Source organism: Podarcis raffonei, chromosome 10 (assembly GCF_027172205.1).
Source record: "Podarcis raffonei isolate rPodRaf1 chromosome 10, rPodRaf1.pri, whole genome shotgun sequence".
Taxonomy (NCBI): domain Eukaryota; kingdom Metazoa; phylum Chordata; class Lepidosauria; order Squamata; family Lacertidae; genus Podarcis; species Podarcis raffonei.
In genome coordinates this window covers 5,560,551-5,582,688 of record NC_070611.1, presented here as the reverse complement: position 1 = coordinate 5,582,688, position 22,138 = coordinate 5,560,551, and the positions used below count along the sequence as shown (strand labels likewise).

General features: G+C 45.2%; 1 protein-coding gene across 25 annotated transcripts in view; it reads right to left on the bottom strand.

The window, feature by feature from the left end:
* Positions 1 to 20,472, bottom strand: part of MAGI2 (membrane associated guanylate kinase, WW and PDZ domain containing 2) — a 616,514-nt gene extending 596,042 nt beyond the window's left edge. For all 25 annotated transcript variants that reach the window (XM_053406400.1, XM_053406403.1, XM_053406409.1 and 22 more), the window contains exon 1: positions 19,880 to 20,472. In XM_053406400.1, coding sequence (XP_053262375.1) covers positions 19,880 to 20,183 — 304 coding nt within the window. In that variant the 5' untranslated portion in view covers positions 20,184 to 20,472. The remainder of the gene's footprint in view (positions 1 to 19,879) is intronic.
* Between the last annotated feature and the right edge of the window lie 1,666 nt (positions 20,473 to 22,138).

The window sequence follows — 22,138 nt, the reverse complement described above, 5'->3', positions numbered from 1 at the left end:
AAAGGCCCTTTCAGGCTGCCTCTGAAAAGGTAAGGATGCTCAGCCATCTAAGGGGGCAGTTGGGAGTATCCAAAATATACCCCACCCCGACACACACACACAAGATGCGAACATACTGTACTGCAGTACAGCATGACACAATGGAACCATTCACTGATAGAACCATATAAAACATCAAAACAAATTCCCATCCATCAATCACACAGGTGTGTCCTAGGCGGTAATCTGGCTCACACCCAGGTTTCTGTCTCCCAGTCCTGCCCAAGACTCTCACCCAGGGATGGGGGGAACTGCACACACTCCATGCCTGGTATTCCCTCCTCTCACACCAGCATCCCCAGACATTTCATCCGCAAAAGATGCACTTCATAAAAAACAATGACCCATCTTAACAGTGGGCAGCTGTCACTCTCACCACAGCCTCAGAGACACAATCTTGGGTGCCCACTAGTGGCAACTCAACACACCTCATTGGTGCTGTTTTCGTAGCTCTCTGACCAGCTGACGGTCATCAGCTACAGCCGGCTTCACCCACATTCTCCTCTGCCCCAACAAATGACACCAAGGTCAGGAGGGCTATCAGGTAATTGGGAGGACCGGTATGCACACCTCTCTCATCCCTTGCTCCTTACTACCTGGTCCAGCAGACTCACAGTCAGCATTTCCTTCATAGCAGTCTGTCCTCATAGTAGCCCTGCAATGCCTCTCCTAGATGCATTGCAATGCACGTTGGCAATGGCAGATGCTTTTATTCTAGTACCGCTGCATGCCCAGTTGCTTCAAACTGTGCCAAATTAAGAACACATGGGTACAAATTGACCCAGCTTGCACATACTGTAATGCTAAGCCAAATCAAGGCGTATGTGCAGGCTCGCAGCCCCTTTCCTCCTTTTCTGGGTAGCTGAGGCTGCACTCCTGTTAGCTTCGCTTAGTGTTACTTCAGAACCCAAGCTTGTGGTTTATCTTGCTTCAGATAAACCACCAGCTGCATAAGTTAAAGTCAAGGGTTGTTCTACAAAAAGTGGCTTCAATCTTCTCCATGAGAACCTGCACATTTGCTCATTTACACTAAGCCACAGTTTAGCATAGCATTACGTCTGAATCAAGTCACTGTGCAAGGCAGAATATTGATTGCTACTATGGAAATACTTATATCCAAGGATCACTCCTGAAGCAGAAAAAAATAATTTTCTGCTCTCAATAAGAAAAACGTGCTTCTCTAAAAGCAGGTATACCATTTTAATTTTTCTTTAACTAACCACTTTTCAGGTGTGGGCCTTCAATTTTTAAAATTATTTTGTTCAGGAAAAGGGCATGTTTTAACATGGGATAAAATGCCTTTAAATTAGAAAATTATGAAGAAATCTACACAGATGGCTAACTACCAGCACATTTTCAAACTGCAGCTAGAGATGCTGTTTACTTCACAGAAGTCTACGTCAATCAAATTTCAGGATGGCTAAAAAGTGGATTATTTAATATTTTCTGATGCACACTTATTGGTAAACAGGGATTCTTCAAGCCTCTATTCGTCTTCACTACCAATTCCTCAAGTCCTTTAGCAAGTGCAGAGGACTCAAGGGAGAGGCAGAGTCATGCTTCAGCTGTATGGGGGCTTGGATCAGGAAATAAGATGTGAACTTGTTAACATTTCTAGCATGTCAGGGTAATTAAGAGAGGGAAGAATAAGATGAGAGAATAGAAGGGTAGATGGTGAGGAAGGAAAAATAATGAGCAGAGGTCTAGTAAAGTGGTGTGAGGAACCTTTTCCGGCCCAATTTCTGCACTGCCAACCTTTGGGAGATAGTATGGCTATGGTGGGGACGCGGGTGGCGCTGTGGGTAAAAGCCTCAGCGCCTAGGGCTTGCCGATCGAAAGGTCAGCGGTTTGAATCCCCGTGGCGGGGTGCGCTCCCGCTGCTCAGTCCCAGCGCCTGCCAACCTAGCAGTTCGAAAGCACCCCCGGGTGCAAGTAGATAAATAGGGACCGCTTACTGGCGGGAAGGTAAACGGTGTTTCCGTGTGCTGCGCTGGCTCGCCAGATGCAGCTTTGTCACGCTGGCCACGTGACCCGGAAGTGTCTCCGGACAGCGCTGGCCCCCGGCCTCTTAAGTGAGATGGGCACACAACCCCAGAGTCTGTCAAGACTGGCCCGTACGGGCAGGGGTACCTTTACCTTTACCTTTTTATGGCTATGGTGGGTGGGAGGAAAAAAGTGGGTGTGGCCGAACAAAAGAGGGCAGGGCCAGAGATAGTGGGAGGTAGGGCTGCCTCGTAATTTCTCAGATACGTATACAAACCACACACATGCAGCACACTCACATAACTAAGTAGGGAATCTGTGGTGGTTTCCAAAGGAGCAGCCTCCTCTTCATGGCTGTTCAGCTATTCCCCAGTCAGCTGAACAGCAGGGGAGGAGCAAATTTGTGTGCAATGTAACAGACAGTATGTTGATTTTCATTCCATTTCCTAGCATGAGATTCCTGTACAGTAAAACACACCCCCCCCAATAAAGCTTTCATGTTGCATTTTCCTGGAGTATAGAAGAAAAAGTGTGCGTGCTGTGGAAAAACACCCTCTTTGCACTGGCTTATCAGAAATTCCCACACATTTGTTAAAAAGTGAATAGACTTTTTTTATAAAAAAACAACAACACTTGCTACTTGGTGGGGGGAGGGGTGTTATTGTTTTGGTGTTTTCCTTGTTTTTACCAGGTTATTTTGTGTTTTTATGCTGTGAACCACCCTGAGATCTACTAATGAAGGGTGGTATACAAATTCAGTAAATAAACATATACAAGCAAGTCACAGCAATGGAAAGATTCCTTCAAAAACAAGGTTTAGAATGCCACCATCTTTAGAATAGTAGTCATGAATGCAGTTCAACAAGCGGCAGACAGTAACTGTGCAGAAAGCAATAGAATTGAGTAGTTTCACTGGTCAAGAATTATTTCTGCAATATAGCATCTAGTCTTGGAAGCACACTGGTTATAACAGTACTATACTACAATTCCTAGAGCTTCCTCCTAGGTACAGTGCTCCGAAGTGTTACAAGCAACACTTGGAAACCCACATTCAAACATTAGCATGAATTAGCACATTACTGAAACATGTGTGGTTTATACCTCTCGCCTCACCTCCTAATTTCTCCCATCACCTTTCACAGATACAACAATACTTGCAGTGGGGTCTGTGTGAAAAATTTCGCCCTAGATGCTACACTTGTGATTTACAGCAGTTTCCTTTATGCCAATTCAGAGTGACGCGGCAGAACTTGTTTTGCATATGCTAGTGAAAAAAGTTCGTTAAATTTAATCTGTTCTAAACAACTCAATGTTGATTCTGTTTATTTATTTATAGCACCATAACCCAAGAAAGCTCTTTGTTACTTTCACAATAATGAATTTATTATTTATTTATTTTTTAAGAAAAAAAGATATAAGGGGAATTCAAAGCAGCTCTAAGGAGATGGTATGTTTGTTGATAGTTTGTGGGTGCCAGACTACCCTCTGTTAAGAGTTTTACACTCCACCCTGTTATGAGTTTCTGGGTGCCAGACACTGAACCCCTGGATTCAGCAAATGTTAAAATATAAACCAGGGCAGTTGCCTGATGAGATAATTGCCTGAGGGAGATGATCCATTAAGAAGGCAGAGGGAAGGTGATGAGCCATTAGGAAAGCTAAAGAGGGGGGGATCTCCCTCAACTCAGGGTGAGTCTTAGAAAGCAAAGCAGAGTTTGAAGTAGTAATTTATTCTTGAGTCGCCAATACCTATACTGCTGTGGTTAAGCTCTCCTGATCCAGCGATGGACACATCTGTCATGCCATGTAGCCACAGAAGTCACAGAGGCTGCCTTGGCCTACAGTGACAAAACATCCCAGAAGCATCCCTAGATTGTGTACCTGCTCCTTCAGGAAAAGTGCAACTCTGTCCAGGGCAGGTAATTGGCCAATTTCTACAGTGACTTTGTCTCACTGGCATTCAGCCTCAGCTTATTTTCCCTCATCCATCCCACCATCTAGGTATTGGTCCAGGACCCACACAGTCTCTCCCAATTCGGATGACACCTTGCCCCAAATCTCCTAATGACCACTCTCAATGGCTTCATTTACACATAGTTTAATTGGACATAGCATTGGCGATAAAACATTGCACTGCAGAATCCCACAGCATAACTGCCAGGGCGCCAAAGAGCACTTTTGCAATGCTACTGTTGGAATGCAGCCATGTAAATAGGCTTGAGGTGTATTAGTGCATTCAGAATAGGGAATCTTCCTATGTTTTCACAGCACCCATTGCAGGCCATCAGAAAGGACTTACCTAAATATGTCCAGAAAGGCCTGGATTTCAAATCTGCTATGTGACTCTGATTTTCTAATCATCATGGGTTGTTGTCTTCTGCTACCTGACTTAGACCTACCATTACTGAATTATCACACATTAAGAGCCACAGCAGATAGGTACAATAGGTAGTGAGCAGAAAGGGGGAGGAAAGACTGAAATAAGTATGCTTAATATTGCAGAATTCCACAGCATATCAAATGAGTAGCCATTACAAGTGTTGCAGCAGAGATGAATTTAAAGAAGGATTTAGGGAGGCTAATGTAGTGGCTCTGCAGATAATTAGCTGGATAATTACCCTCTGCCTAACCAAATCCCCTGATAGTTTTAAATGAAAAGGGTGTTTTTTTACTTCCTAGTCCTAAATTCTTAGGTAGCTCTGCTGTGTACTGCTAAGAGTTGCAGTGTATTTCCGCTCTAGATACAACTATACAGTACTTGGAGCGGCATCTGGATGAGAGATTTTGCCCTAGATGCTAACCTTGTGACTAACAGTTACAGCACTTTAAAGCAATAAGTATTGAGTCTGCTCATTTTTATGTTATATAAATAATACATATAAAATACTTTTATTTATTATGGAAGCTTCTTGCAGGTCATGGTAGGGAGGAATGACTTGAGGAACTCCACACAGCAACACTATGATGTAGCTGCTGTTCTACAGCATTGTTCATTCCATGCACAACTTACCAATGGATTTGGTCTAATGCACTCACAGCCTTAAGAATTTGGATGGGGGGGTGATGGGCAGACATATTTGGTACAGAAAAGCTAGGTGAAAATCATTTTTCAAACCACATATTATTTTTAAAATGTACACTTAAATAGATGACTATCTTGGAGCTGCAATAACACACTTTTAGTAAGATGTTTTCTTGGACTGCAAACTGCCTTTACGTTGTATTAAGCTATATGTCACAATTAATGAGCTTATGATTCATTCACACAATGTTCAGAGTAAATACTTGGCAGATTTATATGAAAACCTTATGCCAACCAAGCTTTTCATGAAAGTGTTGAAGTATGGATATAAGGTCACGGGGGGTGGGGGGTGGGGGTGGAGCTCAATGCTAGGATTTAAGTAAGCAGTAGGCGATTAATATTTTTTAGGGAAGCCTGCTCTCAGAAAAGTTGAGGAATGACAAGTTGAGTTCCAGCTAAAAAAAAGCCCTGGCCCTACCTATAAAATTACATACAAGGTTAAAAGACAGTTTGTAAGGCCAATAAAATACAAGTCAGCACATCACAACATTAGGGAAGTGAAGACGTGTTATGTGTCTCTGGGGCTGAAGAAGGGAGAAAACCAAACCAAATATCTTGCTGACTCTAGCATGGTTCCACTGTTCATTCTTTTTTTATCATTCTGCAGGCTTCGGAAAGGCCAGTGGTTCTGATGCAGAAATAATAAGAATGCTTCTAAGACCAGGCACCAAGAATATCCAATTATATTTGTTTTGACAAATTAAGAAAATTAAGTGTATGGAAGCACAGGCTGATATGATATGTTGATCTCATTTTTTGAGGATAGTTTGTTGGTTATGCTTGTTACCAAACTCTGTGTGTATCAGTCTTTACTTCCTCACCTTGATGCTAATAATAATAATAATAATAATAATAATAATAATAATAATATCTTTATTGTCATTGCCCCCTCTCAGGGACAATGAAATAGTAGTTAATAGGGGTGTTTTAGCTGGGGAAGTGTTTAATCCCCCTCATAAGGTAAAGGTAAAGGTACCCCTGCCCGTACGGGCCAGTCGTGTCCGACTCTAGGGTTGCGTGCTCATCTCGCTCTAGAGGCCGTGAGCCGGCGCCATCCGAAGACACTTCCGGGTCACGTGGCCAGCGTGATGAAGCTGCAGCTGGCGAGCCAGCACCAGCGCAGCACACAGAAACGCTGTTTACCTTCCCGCTATAAAGCGGTCCCTATTTACCTACTTGCACTTAAGAGTGCTTTCGAACTGCTAGGTGGGCAGGAGCTGGGACCAAACGACGGGAGCTCACCCCGCCGCGGGGATTCGAACCGCCGACCATACGATCGGCAAGTCCTAGGCACTGAGGTTTTACCCACAGCGCCACCCGCGTCCCTATAATCCCCCTCATAATAAGTGTTTAATCAGTGCCATAACCCTGATCCAAGTTGGTGGCCCCAACATCTACTTTTAATAAAATAAAATGGCTTTGGAAGATCAAAGCACAGTTCTGCATCATGTGCAACTTGGTCTTAAGTCTGAGCATTGAAAGTAGGAACTTAGGGGAACTGAATATTCCAGCAGATCTCTAAACTATTGCATATCATGACCTTGTAAAGTTCTAGCAGTGGGAGTGTAACTGCCAGACAGCAAAGCAGGTCAAGCATCTCTTAATATGTTAGCTCAACCCATCCTTATCACTGATGCAACTATGCAGAACTACTGAGATGGGATGCCGCACATATTTTAGATAATATTTGCTGAAAAAAACTTTAGAGCAGTCTGTAGGGTGGAAGAATTTGAAAGACAGACGTAGAAGGAATAATGCATGCCTGTATGCTACTTTCAGAATAGTTCAGATCACCTACTTTCAGGCAGCTGGAGGAATACAGTATTCCTACTGCAATGGCCTTCCAAAGTGCAGAATTTAACTCTCCACAACTGTATCACTGTATAAGAGGAAATGAAGAGCCATGTCCTGGAACCAGGCTTGCTCCTCCAAAACAGTCTTGCCAATTATATACCACTTGTTTTGTCTAAAAGACTCAACAGGAATTAAGGGCACAATGGCTATGGTTTGAAGATTACATGAACGAACATGTTCTAAAGATAACATGCTGATATGTTTAGAGTAAGTCTGTAAGGATGACCTAATGTTATAATAATACCATAAAATAAGTAATTACAGTTGTAAATGATATGCAATGTAAAAAAGAATTTATATGATTCAAAGATGACGAGAGCTGGTGGAGGGAAGTCACACGGGTGTGGTATTCTATGCTCCTTTTCTCCTTACTTTTTCTTCTTAATTTGTTGGTTTATTTTGTGGTTAAGTGTGTGTACCTTATTGGTTGGTTGGTTGGTTGGTTGGTTGGTTTGTAAATATGCCTAAAAAAACTTTTTTTGTAAAAAAAGACTCAGTAGGAGTTACTAACATCTCCACACAACAGCCACATACATTTGCTGCGTACATTATTATTATTATTACAACCATTATCAAATTTATTACCTGTCTTTCACCACAAGTTCCCAGACGGGTTGACAACAATGTAAACTATAACGTTAAAAACAATTTAGAACAAATTAGAATCACGACTAGAGTGGATCATGGAATATACTCAAGTGTCAAAGGCCAGAATAAAGAGAAGTATCCTCAGAATAAAACAAAAGCTGTACAGGCAACTCCGGATTTGCACGGGGGTTATGTTCTGGGTAGGGCTGGGTGATAACTGGTTTTCAATATCGCAATATATCACTAGCTAAACATCACAATATATCAATTTATCACAATATCTGAAATAAGGAAGGAACTATGCAGAGGCGAACAGGACAATGCCCTGGCAACTGCTACTACTTAAGGATCGAAAACTGATAAAGGATGATATTATGAATCACCTCATGGTTACTTTCATCAGCAGGCAAGCCAAAATGCACCCCAATGAGACTTTTGATTTTGGGCTTGGCTACCAAATGGTGATATTCAGGACAATCCAAAGTACGGTTATGAGTCATAGTGAATACAAATAACCTTGGACTGCCAGACTGCCAGCAGATCTGCTAGGAAGCAGACACGGCAATAGCCTAGTGGTGACAGAATCAACAAAGGCAGGGGGGCAGAAGCAGTGGCAGCCTGGCAGCAGTGGCACAATAATGAGCAGCCTGCGAAGCCTTGCAGTGGCAGTGGGTGGCGGCGGCAGAAGCAGCGGCAGTCTGTGAGGCCTTGCAGTGGTGGCCACAGGCCTTGGCCACGAGGACTCACAGGCCACCACAGCTTCTGCTGCCACTTCCTGTCACTGCCGTGAGGCCTTGCAGGCTACTACTGTTCCATTGCCGCCACAAAGCCTCACAGTCTGCCACCGCCATCACTCTCTCCGCGAGGCTTCACATGCCACCACTGTTTGTGCCGCCACTGTGAGGCCTTGCAGGCTGCCACCGCTACTGCTGCCAACTCCCACTGCCACCACAAGGCCTTTTAAGGCTTCTGCTATTACTGCCGCCACTTTTTTTGTTTGCTGATGAAACTGAGGGTGTGATGATTGATAATATTGTCATTTATCCTTTTTAGACCCCTAAGTGGTAGCAGTTGTCAGGACATTGTCCTGTTCACTTCTGTATAGTTCCATCCTTATTTCAGACATTGTGGTAGATTGCAGTGTTTAGCTGGTGAGTTATTGCAATGTTATAAACCACATATCACCTAGCCCTTACACACATTGTGATTCACAATATATTGCCAGCTCAAATATTATGAAACAATTATCACGATGTGAACTTCAAACTGGTTTTGGACAATATATCTCCCAGCCCTAGTTCTGGCTCATCATGTGTGACAGCATAGTATGTATAAGCCCACCGCATCCCCTTTTCCTGCCACTTCCGGGTTCACAGCGATGCGTGCATGCAGTCAATAAATTTAAAGAAGACCTATTATTGTGTGTGCATTGTTTGTATAACCACAATATTTTATTTGAAAAAAGTTTTCATATATGTGATAGCTCATTCAATTCCATTATTTTTATACCAAAATTATCACCAAATGCCTATATGTTTATTTGCTTAAAAAGAGCAAATATCAGAAAATGAAGTCTAAACCATGGATGGACCAACTGCAGTGCTGCATTATCTACATTATTGCCATTTTACTAGAAATTATTCACCTCCTAATGTGTTTTAACTAGTTTATGAAAAATGAGTGAATGTTCAAGATTCCTTAGTAATTAACCTTAATTATGGCATTAATTGATCTTTCTTTAGAGTGACCCTCAGTATACACTCTTGCCTAAGAACTACCTCTCTGGGTCAGACCAAGGTCACCCTAGTAGAGGCAACAACCGTTTTTCATGCATCCAATTGATGTGCAACCACGATTGTGCACATTGCGGTGACCCAGAAGTGGCTGGGAAAGGGTGCAAGGCGGGGGTATAATGGGATGGAGCAGGGCAGAGAGGCTTTATGCATGCTGAGCCAATGCATATGGGGGTCAGAAACGTAACCCCCGTGCAAATCAGTCATTGCCTTTATTGCACTCTTGGCAAGAATGCTAGGCACTACAAAGTAGGCTGGAGCTACAAGATAATTCAACGGATACTGGCTTACAACTTCCCACTTGCAACTAAAGTATTATTAATTCACATGCTTGCAAAGCTTTATAAACTGCTTAACATTTAAAATGTGGTGTGCAAAAAAAGAAAAAACACGTAACACAAAATCAATATAAATCACAGTATAATGATTTCACACATTTCAGGTAACCAGCAGTGTTCATAATGAACAAAAATTAATCTGGGAAAGCCTGGTGAAAAGAAATGCTTTTAGCAGGCACCAAAAACACATAAACATAAAAATTGCACATGCTCATAAGAGCATCTGGCTTTAAGACAGTCCTGAAGAAAGGGAACACTGTGTCTCTTTACCCTCTCTTCATTAACATTTTAGAAAAGCAACACACAATGTGATGTCTCACCCACTTAAGTAAAGGTACCCCTGCCCGTACGGGCCAGTCTTGACAGACTCTAGGGTTGTGCGCTCATCTCACTCTATAGGCTGGGAGCCAGTGCTGTCCGCAGACACTTCCGGGTCACGTGGCCAGCGTGACAAGCTGCATCTGGCGAGCCAGCGCAGCACACGGAACGCCGTTTACCTTCCCGCTAGTAAGCGGTCCCTATTTATCTACTTGCACCCGGGGGTGCTTTCGAACTGCTAGGTTGGCAGGCGCTGGGACCAAACGATGGGAGCGCACCCCGCCGCGGGGATTCGAACCGCCGACCATGCGATCAGCAAGTCCTAGGTGCTGAGGTTTTACTCACAGCGCCACCTGCGTCCCACTCTCACCCACTTACTCCATCTCAATTTTGTAAACTTGGTGCAAGGAGGTGCAAATGGTAATGATGTCACATCATGCATTATATGCATGGCATGTTACAAAGAGAGAGAGCTGTCCTGTCTGGTGTGGCCCTAAGCAACTGAAAATCTCTGTACTATGAAGATGCTCAAGCTGTTAGTCTGTCAATTTCCCCACCAGGCTAGAAACACAGACTTTTAGCTCTATTTGCCACTGCCCTACATACTATGCTATCAGCACAGCAGTTTGAAACATCTTCTTGGCAGTAAAGCAAAGGCATGTTAGAGAGACCAGCATCAACGGGATGAGCGTTTCCACCAGCCTTGTCCTACCAGCACCACCGCAGAGTCTCAAAAAACCCTGCTGTCTAGATGACAATCCTGGAAGAAGGGATGTTTGATGTAAAGAGATTGACCAATATCCATGCAATAAATGGTTGTGAGAGTTTAAACGAGAAGTGGAAGTTGTTACCTCCCTGGTGAGAAATGGAAAATGAACTGAGATATGAGAAGCTGGCAAGACATGTGGGGGGGGGGGGGAAGAAATGAGAATTGTGGCTGACATCCAGTCTGTGTAAGTTAATTGTAGTGAGCCCTTATTTGGCCTACCACTCTTTCTAATTCTGTTTCTAATTAATTAGTTTATTTTTACTGTTTCATACAATATTGCAGGGATGTCCAATTTATCATTGCAGGGCGTTCCTGGTGGATCTCGTGATCCTGGTAGATTGATCCAAAAATAAGTAAGTAAGTAAGTAAGTAATGGAAAAGCTCAACAACTTTTCTGAAGCCTCCCCAGAAGAAGCTCAACAGCCTTGATTATTCCTCCCCAATGGTAGATCACTGCCAGTGTTTTTAGAGCGGGAATAGATCACAGTCTCTTGGGAACTGGACATCCCTGCAATATTGTATTGATTGGTGTTTTTAATGAAGGACTTATTGTCATTTGCAATTGTTCTTATTTTTAAATTGTTATTGCTGTTGATTAGGTATATTGTCAGCCACTGGGCATGGATGACTTTTTAAATGCTTCTTGTATGGACTGGGACTTTCCTAATCAAATATTGTCTTTTTGGATCTGTGCTTTGATGTGTTCCTTGGAGCAGACTCTCTCACATACCTCTTGCTTTTTCTCCTAAAGCAGCCTATAGAGCAGCTCTGACACCCGCTTACCTCTCTGTATACTTCCTTCTGTGTCCCTCTGCAAATTTTGTTTTTACAATAGTGAGCCCCCCCTAAATTACTGTGATGATTCATTGTTCTCCAAAAGCATAGTTAGCTAGTTATACTAGTTTAAAGATTCATCTGCATAATGGATTAACGCCATGCATGATGGAAGGCTGATCTACACATGCTAAAATATTAGGTTATAACTGCATAAATGTAGGTTATGTACTTGGCATAGATTCTGCACTTGGTGACATATCTGTACCTGTCTGTGTGAAGAGGTATGCAGAACAGATGTGGATAACTCCCTTTCCTAGAGATTTAACAATAGATAATCTGAGGGTTTTTTTAATAGTCTTCTCTGTATGGTTTGGCTTTGGAAGCCAGGCCAAAGTCACTAAAGTGCTGGGATTCTAACATATGTTTTGTTTAAAATAAGATTTAGATTGTTTTATATCCATTGTTTGTTCTTCAAAATGGTTGGTGATCGTGAGACTTTTAGAAGGGGTGGCTAAGAAATTGACACTTAAAAGTTACATCAGGAGACTACCTAAACCTACAATAACCTCAAGTAAAATTACTCATAACAAGAAGCCACAGATTTAAAATCCAAATTCATTTAGCTCATGGGTAGGCAAACTAAGGCCCAGGGGCCGGATCTAGCCCAATCGCCTTCTAAATCCGGCCCGCGGACAGTCCAGGAATCAGCATGTTTTTACATAAGTAGAATGTGTCCTTTTATTTAAAATGCATCTCTGGGTTATTTGTGGGGCACAGGAATTTGTTAGTATTTTTTTCCAAAATATAGTCCGCCCCCAACAAGGTCTGAGGGACAGCAGACCGGCCCCCTGCTGAAAAAATTTGCTGACCCCTGATTTAGCTCCTGGTGAACAATAATACTAAATCCTCAAGTCAATGAATGCTATGTGTCAAGGAAAAATGAATTATCTAGATATGAATGCTGGTTTCTGATGTTTTACAACATCAATCTCTGAGAAGAAAAAGATCAGCTCAATCACAGCATCAGAAAAACTCTGATGTCAAATAGAGTTCCTACTGAACATGGGCTTCCCATTCAGGGCAATATCAAAGCAGTGGTACATATGCAACAGGAATAGGTAAATTTCAATCAACAGCCAAAGCCACTGCAATTTTTAGGAAATTGGGCTTTCATGGGAATGTCAAAACTCTGGAGTGGGGCATATAAAATCTATAAATCAAAAGACAAGGCATATACTTCACTGGGGGACGACGACTATATGTCATAGAAGGAAACTATTTGCATATGAAATATACAATTACAGTAAGAAAGTAAATTCTTGGAGAATTGTTATAACTCAGTGGCTGAGCAATTACTTTGTGTTTAAGGTCCCAGGTTCAATTCCTACGGTCAAGTAGGGCTGAGACTCAGCAAGAGTCCTGTCTGAACTGCAGAAAATACCAAGCTACTAGGTCAATAGTCAGACTCCCTATAAGGTGGCTTCCTATGTTCCTGTACCTATGTCATTTAAGACAGAAACATCTTTTTTAGGTCCACCACTGCATTGTGGCAGTGATGACCACAATATTGTGGCAGTAAAAAGGTAAAGGTACCCCTGCCCGTGCGGGCCAGTCGTGTCCGAATCTAGGGTTGTGCGCTCATCTCACTCAAGAGGCCAGGGGCCAGCGCTGTCCGGAGACACTTCCGGGTCACGTGGCCAGCGTGACAAAGCTGCATCTGGCGAGCCAGCGCAGCACACGGAAACGCCGTTTACCTTCCCGCCAGTAAGCGGTCCCTATTTATCTACTTGCACCCGGGGGTGCTTTCGAACTGCTAGGTTGGCAGGCGCTAGGACCGAGCAATGGGAGCGCACCACGCTGCGGGGATTCAAACCGCCGACCTTTCAATCGGCAAGTCCTAGGCGCTGAGGCTTTTACCCACAGCGCCACCCGCGTCCCTTCATTGTGGCAGTACTGACCACAATATTCAACATATTATGTTGGGCTGCTTCAGTGAAGGCACAGACTTTTTATTCAATGCTATCTATCTATCTATTTATCTATATTAGTCTGATATAATATTTGATATTTAAGTCCTTTTTTTAAGGCCAAGAACTCAATATTTGCCAACAGATTGAATTGTTACACAAACTAGCACTATGTACATAACCTCCCCTGGAACAAGGAACATTCTGGTCCCACCCATAGGCGCCGACTCCATGGGGCTTGAGGGGGCCCGAGCCCCCTCAAAAATTCGTTTGGGGGGGCTCTGCCCCCCCAATAATCTCCGGCGCCCCTCCAGCAGAGCGCCATCGCCGCCCCTCCCCCAGCCCAAAATGCACAGGGGGGGCGGGCTGCATGCCTCCTGCCCTCCCTCCCGAGCAAAAGCTCCACCCAATTTCCTTTGGAGCTGATTAATAGGCGCAGCACGCTCTCCCCTATTCGCTCACGAGGAGGCGGCGCCACTTTATTTGCATATTCATGAGCTTATTTATTATTCATGAGCTTTCCCGGGCCCCCCCAATATTTTTTATAAGTCCGCGTCGCTGGTCCCACCATCAATGTATCAAATAAGTTAACCTATTTTTATTGCTTTATTATTTCGTTTACCTAAATCAGGTAAAATGAGTCACTGACAAATGCAAAAAATAATACACACTTGCTCCAAATCTCTAAAGTAGCGTAGTACTTGCTATGCTGCTACCTATTTCAACTATATAAAATCCACAAACACAGCTAACACATCTAAAAAGAAGACTCTGACACACAGCTAGCTTGTAAAAGGTTCAAATGGAGCAGAAGTGAGAAACTGACGGTAGAAGTGTGAGCTACAGTAGAATCATCATCATAAACAGAGATGCAAGGGCGCCCTGTTAAGCATATTTCTAGATATAACTGTGGTTTTTCAAGTCATACTGCTTCTGAGTACACTTCCCAAAATGCACTTCAGGGTTGCCATATTTCAAGAGGTAAAAATCTGGATATAAAGAGTTGTTGAGGTTTTTTTAGCACAATCGCCTGATAGCTCTGCCGCCGCCACCAAACCACAACCTGAACCAGAGCCGCCCACACACAATTTAAAAAACAACAACAAAATCCAGGACATTTGCTTTAAAATGTAGAATTCCCCTTAGATGGGCATGTAGGACCCCCAAAAGAGGCCATGTCCAGGAATTCCCAGGTGTATGGCAACTCAAATTTAGGCTGTCATGGAGCCATCTATGACAGTGCAGACACACCTGATTTGTAACCATAGTCTGTTAAAACAAGACTAAAATCAACAGGCAACCTGGTGGAATCTACTCGCCTTGCAAAGGGTAAGGCTATAGCTGTGCCAATACATACTATGCAATGTGTAGGTACAGCAACACATATTAACTCTCAGAATTATCTGGCAAAGGCAGCCTTCTGCAATGCAGGCTTGTTGTTGTTTAGTCATGTCCGACTCTTCGTGACCCTATAGACAAGAGCACACCAGGCTCTAAATGCAGGCTATAAACTTGCTAAATATCCAAGAACAATTACAAACTCCAAAGCAAGCATGAGAAGATGCAATAACTGACTTTGCATAGCTCATAACTGCACTCAAACAGCTACTTAAGATCACTCATTTAGTCAGTAGTTTCAATCTATAGCTCCCAAAAGGCCAAGGCTAACCTCTTGCCTTCAAAACCAAGGTGCCTGCTGAGTAAACAACTTCACATACGGTAATTCAAGCAATCCAGCCTAGTTAACACACTACCCATTAAGAACACCTGCTTGCTTACTTAGGATGAAATTCTTGGAAATAAGCACTGCGGAAATCTATATGGCTTACTTCCAAGTAAGGAGGCTCAGTCCTGGAGTGTTGTAAGGGAAGAGATCTGACAGGCTGGCTCTTCTAATCTAAATATGCTAGAGGCCAAAGGTCAATTTTGTAAGCCGCTAAAACATCAGAGAAACATTTTTTTACCGTTTAGGCAACTGAAAGTAGTGAAGCAGATCCGCAAAAATATTAAAAATGTATCATTTTAATTGTCTGTGCTAAAAGAGTTCAACAAGTTACTGTAAAACAAAATTAAACATTCTGTAATTTTGTTTCTGTAGGGAACCTGACAACTGATTTGTAATAATGTTCAAGAAAAATATGTGCTCCAACACTTTTAACCACCATAGTAGGAGGGTCAATGCCCTACCTACACATCTCACACTGTGATTTTACTCTGACAGCACTTAATTCCAAGAGAGAAATGCCAAAACGGCCACATGGCCCCAGTCAAGGTCATGATGTTTTAATTAACTGTCTGCAGTGAAACATTTTATAGAGGGGTTCACTGATAAATGTATGCAAAAATTATGATAATGGCTTAATTAACCTTGATCTGACATGTCTTAGAACAGAACAAGAACAAAGTTACAAAAACAGACATCATTCACTGGCTATGACTCTTTGTTCTGTACACTGGAGAAAACAATTCACTGGGAGCAAACTTTTAATATAGGGCCTCTGTACTTCAAATAAGGAGGAGGGTAGAAACTAAATTGGATTGCATTTTTAAAGATCCATTTGGCCATATATAAACTGGACAAGGCTTCCTTCTATAAGAAGGCTAAACTAAGTCATTCAATTCCCTGCAGAGGAGTTGCCAGCTGTTCCCTAATCTAAGAGCATTTGCACTGAAACTGTCTTATGAATGTAGTTTGCATAGAAACTGGTGCCCAAATTCTCAATTTTATGTGATTTGCACATGGTGTAAATAAACCCCATAAAATGTCAATGGCCTACATATGTTTTAAATATTACAGCTAGGAATGCATTGCTACCCTAAGAAGGACTTCAATTCCAAAACAGATAAAATTTAACGATGAGCGATGGGGTGAACCAGGATAATGTGTATATCAACTAGGCTTGTTTTTCCCCCCTGTAAGGAAGCTGAGTCATGTATCTTACTCCCTTTGGAGGAGCTGCCAGCTGAAGGACATTGAAGAACAGCACCAGTTACTGTAAGGAATAAATTGAGGCATATACAGGCATAAGATTCTGAAATAATCATATTGCATTTCCAACTATGGACAAAACTGCAAGTTATCTTAAAAAAATAATTCTATAATTTTGCATGTAGGTAAAAAGGAATGGCAGCTAAAATCAGTTTTAGCCTATTTGTCAATAATATTATCTGCCTTTTCAATCGGTAGGAGATATCTAAAAAGATGCGTTCAGCTATGTAGTCACATACATGTAAATCCCACTGAGGTCAGTAACAATCAAAGTGCAGGACAGCAGTAATGGGATCTCAAGTTCTTATCAACTTTGTTTAACATAATAAAACTTTTTCAACTTTGTTTCCCTTTCTTTCCATATAAATTATTTTTTTTCCCTGCAACATTTATATACTGCTTAATTATTTGTATTTCTAAGTAGTGTTCATAAAAATCTATCCATGGAAAATTATTATATCTATAATAAAACCAAACACTATCTAAAAATGCCTGCTGGAACAGGAAAGTCATGCATGTGAACTTCAGCAAGGAGGGTGCCTGTCTAATCTCAGTTCCATAGAGTTGAGCCCTCAGCACTGAATGCACAGTTTTCCATGCCTTCATACCTTCTGGACTGTACAAAGTACCCAAGTGACAGTTTGCTGCACAAAAATCAAAACATGGTCGTTTTAGCAGTATGACTTTAGTAGATGAGACAAAGCAGTAAAATTGCAAGTGCCTGAATCAAACTTTGGATCAGATCCATCATCTGAGGCATGCAAAAACAAAAAAATCATTGAAAGTAATTAGCCAAAGAGAATACCTAAACTTTGCCACTGGACATTAAGCTGGAGAAGGAAAGCCATCTGTTACACTTTGCCATTAATATTCTGTTTATCATTCCAGATTGGTAGTAGTGGAATATTGCTTTTGACAGATTAGCATTACTTGTCCTACCAGTGTATTTCTGAGAACATGACCACACTGCAAATTCAAAGCAGTTTAACCCACAAGAGTTTTCTCTGTGGACCCTAGGAATTATTCTTTAACAAGTCCTGGGGATCTCTTAAGAGAATTCATAACAACATCGCTAAGCTACAATTACGAGGGTTCCAAAGATAAAGCCGTAACAATTAAATATTGCATAAACCAGTTTACATGTATAATGTAACTGTTGCTTCCAGGGGACCTGTTTTATTTAACATTCATTCTTATTTGTTTGCAGGGAAGGCATTCACCATCATACCAAACAACTGTTATCTCACACTTTCCAGTGCATTTCTGCGTCACTTTCCTTAGTGCAAGAAGTTGGGACGGGAGGGAGGAGAGCAGGCTTGTTGCACAAGAACACCAAATCCATTCTACCAGCGCAATCTGAATCTCCCTTAATGTTATTTAGTGCCACTTACAAAATAGTGGGAGTCTGGAAGTGGCCGGTCTTCCTCATTCAGCAGTTGTTTACCTAATTCATGGGTTATCATATTTATTTCAATGCACTGTAAATAACTTCTATTGTTGATATCTGTTTTTAATTAATTTAGGACTCCAAGATTTGAGGGCAGCTTTCCGCTACATATTTGATATTTGTTTGTTTTGGAATGGAGAGGGAAGACTCCACACCTTACCTACCCTTTTCTGTGTCAACGCTAAGTATTTCTTAACATGGATTTAGCTTCCTTGACAAACCACCCTACCTTCAAATGCGAAGCATAGCAGTACAACTCTAGAAAAGGGATGGCAACCTATGGCCCTTCGCTTGTTGCTGGACTCCAAACCCCATGAGTCGTGATGAGCACTGCCACAGTCAGAGATGATGGGAATGCAAGCAAGGCCACAGATGTCCTATCCCTGCCCCATAATTGCAGCATTGGCACTAAACCAATGGATTTTACTAGCTTTCCAATAAAGCTTTCATATGTTGGGCTGCTTAAATGCTCCTCCACCAGCAGCAAAGCCATTCCCTGCAAACCTTCTGTTGCAATCTTGCATTGCAACCTCCACCTTCTTTGAAGCTACCAATCAATGACAACACTAAAAATAAAAGCGAAGCACCTTCAAGCCTGTTCTCGTTACCCCAATTTCCCCTAGGTTTAAACATGGCTTTCTGCTGTCTTTAAACAAAAAAACAAAAACAAAAAAACAGGAACACTATTTCAGCATGTCAGAGGACTTGTTTTCGACCCAAGAAACCCCTCGGCTGATTTTCGTAGAGGTGAGAAGCTTGTAGTGGTCAAGGACTTGGCACGCAGCAGCCAAGCCAGCGCCTTCAGGGGAACACGCCCCGCGCCTTGTGCAGATCTTGGGGGAAACCCAGCTGATGAGCTAAGTCCCGCCCCGGCTTTCGCCCCGCCCTCCCATTGGCTGAAACTCCACACTCGGAATAATAACAATCGTCCTCCCAAGCGATTGGCACGCTCGCCTTGGCACGTTGCGGCGCCTTAGCGCAGGCTGGTCCCCGGCGCGGCTACTACGACTCCCCGGGAGGGTTAGTCACCGGGGACGCTTTCCAGGGAAGCCTCGTTATTGCCGAGCTGTCATAATGTTTAGCCACACTTCTCCCCCTCCTTCCTTCCTTCCTTCCTCCCTCTTTCTTCCATGGCAGGCGTTGGTGCCACCGCTCCCCTTGCCAGGAGAAGATTCCCTGGAATACCTTCCTTCTACTCGCGTCCCGGGCTGAAAATGGGTGTGTGGCGGGGAGGGGAGTGTCGGTGCCAAGGCTGAAGTCTGCCTTGGATCCAGGCTGCCCTTCCTCGTAGAGCCAGATCCCAGCCTTCAGCGGGATCCACTTTCAGGTAACGGGGCAGCGGCTGGCAGCCTTACAGCCCTTTCACAGGCATGTTTCCTCAGAAGCAAGTCCCACGCACCGAGTACAGAAAAAGAGCTTACTCCCAAGTAAGTGTGGATAGCCCTGCATCTGTCCTGAGCAAAAAGCTGAGAGAGGAAAAGGTGGCGCTCTGCACTTGCTCAGAAGCAGTCGCGCTTTTTGATATCCCAGGACCCAGCTCTGCACATTGACGTCCTGCGCATCCCTGGCTCCCCGGCCCTTTCCCCGCCGGCCTGCTCCCTCTTCACTCCCAGCTGGGCCCGGCCGAACTTTCTCCGCTCCCCGCGGCTCTCCCGCCGCTGACGCACATTTAATTCTGCCGTGCGGCACACGAGACACGCAGCGCGATCCAGGAAGGCTGTGCGCCGCCGCCGCCGCCACGGCTGCCTCCCCTTCCCCAGCCGCAGGAAGGGGGTCGGGGCGCCGCGGGGACGGCGGCGGCGGCCAAACTGCCCCGAAGCGGAGAAGTTGCCGCGGCTCGCCCCCCCCCCCTTGGTCTTCTTCGTCTTCTTCTTCTTGGGGGCCCTTCGCCCGCCAACCCCCTCCCCCCTGCCCCCCCCGCCCGCCCCGCGCTTACCTTGCTTGACGCACTTGAGCCGGATGGGGTCCTTGCAGTGCTTGATCACGGCCAGCACATCCCGGATGGTGAGCCCGGCCACGGGGGTCTCGTTCACCTCCAGCAGCAGCTCCTCGGGCACCAACTTGCTGCCTCCGCTCTCGTAGACCACCTTGCCGGGCTTGACCTCCCCCAGGTACGGGAACTGCCCGTTCTCGGCGCCCCCCTTCAGCTCGAAGCCCAGCTGGCCCTCCTGGCTCCTCACGATGACACACTCATGGACTCGGCTCGTCCAGTGGCTTTTCTTCTTCAAGCCCTTGGACATTGCCGTGAGGGGGAAAGGGATGGGCGCTTCTCCCTCGCCCGCCTGCCTGCTGCCCGCCTCCCGCCTCTCTCCTTCCCCGCTCGCTCGCTCGCTCTCCTTTGCCTCGGGGCGTCCTTGGAGTTTCCTTTAGCTCGTGTGGGGCTGGCGAGGAGGAGGAGGAGGAGGAAGGCTGCCGAGAGGGGCGGGCGAGGGGGCTGCTCTCGCCTGCCGCTGCCGCTACTCCCGCCTGCCGTCTGGGCCGGCGGAGAGCAGGGAGGATGGAGCGGGGCGAGGGACGGGGCTGAGGCGGCGGCGGCGGCTTCCCCCCTCTGCCGCACTAGCTGCGAGTGCGCGGGGAGCTGCTGGCCATGGCAGCTGCGGCAGCCAGGATGCTGCGTGTGCGAGAGAGAGGGAGAGTACGGACTAGTTTTACAGTAACTGGATGGCGAGCCTGAGGGGGGAGAGAGGGCGGGCGGGCTGCGTGTGGATGCTGCTGCTGCTGCCGGAGTAGTAGGAGGCGGCGGCGGCGGCGTGGAAGTGTGCGGGGGGGGGGGGCGTCTGCCTGCCTGCCTGGCTCGCGCACTCGCTCTCCTCAGACGGAGCCTCTGACCCGGTAGTGAAGGCCGAGAGAGAGGGAGGCTGGCTTGCCTGGCAAAAGCAGCAGGGAAGGGAGGGAAGGGAAGCGACGGGAGAAGGCGGGGAGCAGCCAGCGGTGGGTGGGTGGGTGGGTGGGGAGGGAGGAGAGAAGACGGACCCGCCGCCCAGGCAGGCACGGCCAAGCGCCGCCAGCCTGAGGGAAACGGCGCCTCAGGCTCCGGCGCGCGCGCGCGCGCGCGCTCTCGGCGTCTCTCGCTCTCCCTCAGGTTTGGCGCGCGGGGCGAAGGAGACGTAGCCCGCCCCCCCGCCCCCCCCCCGGCGCGCGCACACGCACAAAAGGGAGCCAGCCTCGCGCAACCCCCGCGCGCTCCATCTGGCCCCCGCGATTCTGAAGGGAGCCGGCGCGCATCTGCGGCGAACCATCCAGGCCAAAGGATCCCGGAAGAGGCAGATGGCCCCAGCCATAGGAGCCAACTCCCAGGGGCCGCAGTCCCTTCACACACACCCATAAAATATTTGAGGGGCCAGTGCCCCCCCCCCACAAAAAAGTTGATGGGCATTGCCATTCCAATGGCGTGCGCGCGCCGTGTCTTGCAGGGCAAGGTTTACCTTTTATTCAAGTTGGCCCCCCTGACCCCAGCATTGCTTCGGATCTGCCAGTTGCTACAAACCGGGAGGGGGGGCTGCTCTTGGGCTCCGATCCTGCTTGCTGGTTTCCCCACTGTGAGAACAGGATGCCCAACTAGGTCTTATGTCTGGTTTTCTGCAGGGGTTGGCTCAAAGGCCAACTCTTTATATTTTTCCCTTTTCTCTTTCTGCAGGTCAAAATCAGCCATTGCATCTGAAAGCAGGTTGGTCACCACTTGGGATCTCTGAATCCTCCACACACCCCCAAGATGCTTCAATTGCCTCATTGCGGTGAGGCAATCTCATAACCTCACACAACCTCGTATGGCGTGTAACCTTGCCTTTTGCTGCTGCCTGTCCAGTCCAACACAAAGTAGGGGATGGGTTTTAATAGATAGGAGAGGATATATTACTTACGGTTTAGCCGTCCAAGTGTCCAGGTGTGGGTTGAACATACAAAGAGATCGGAGAAAGAACAGGCAACTCATAAGTATGTTTCCAGCTACAAGAATGTAGGCATGGAATTAATGGATGTGCCAGTTTGCCTTCATTACTCATACATATTTCCTTTGAATAGACTGTGTGTGGGGGGGCTGATTATTATTATTATTATTATTATTATTATTATTATTATTATTATTATTATTATTAGTACCCCACCCATTTGGCTGGCTTTCCCGTCACTCTGGGCGGCTTCCAACAAAGATTAAAAATACATCAAAATGTCATTAAAAACTTCCCTGAATAGTGCT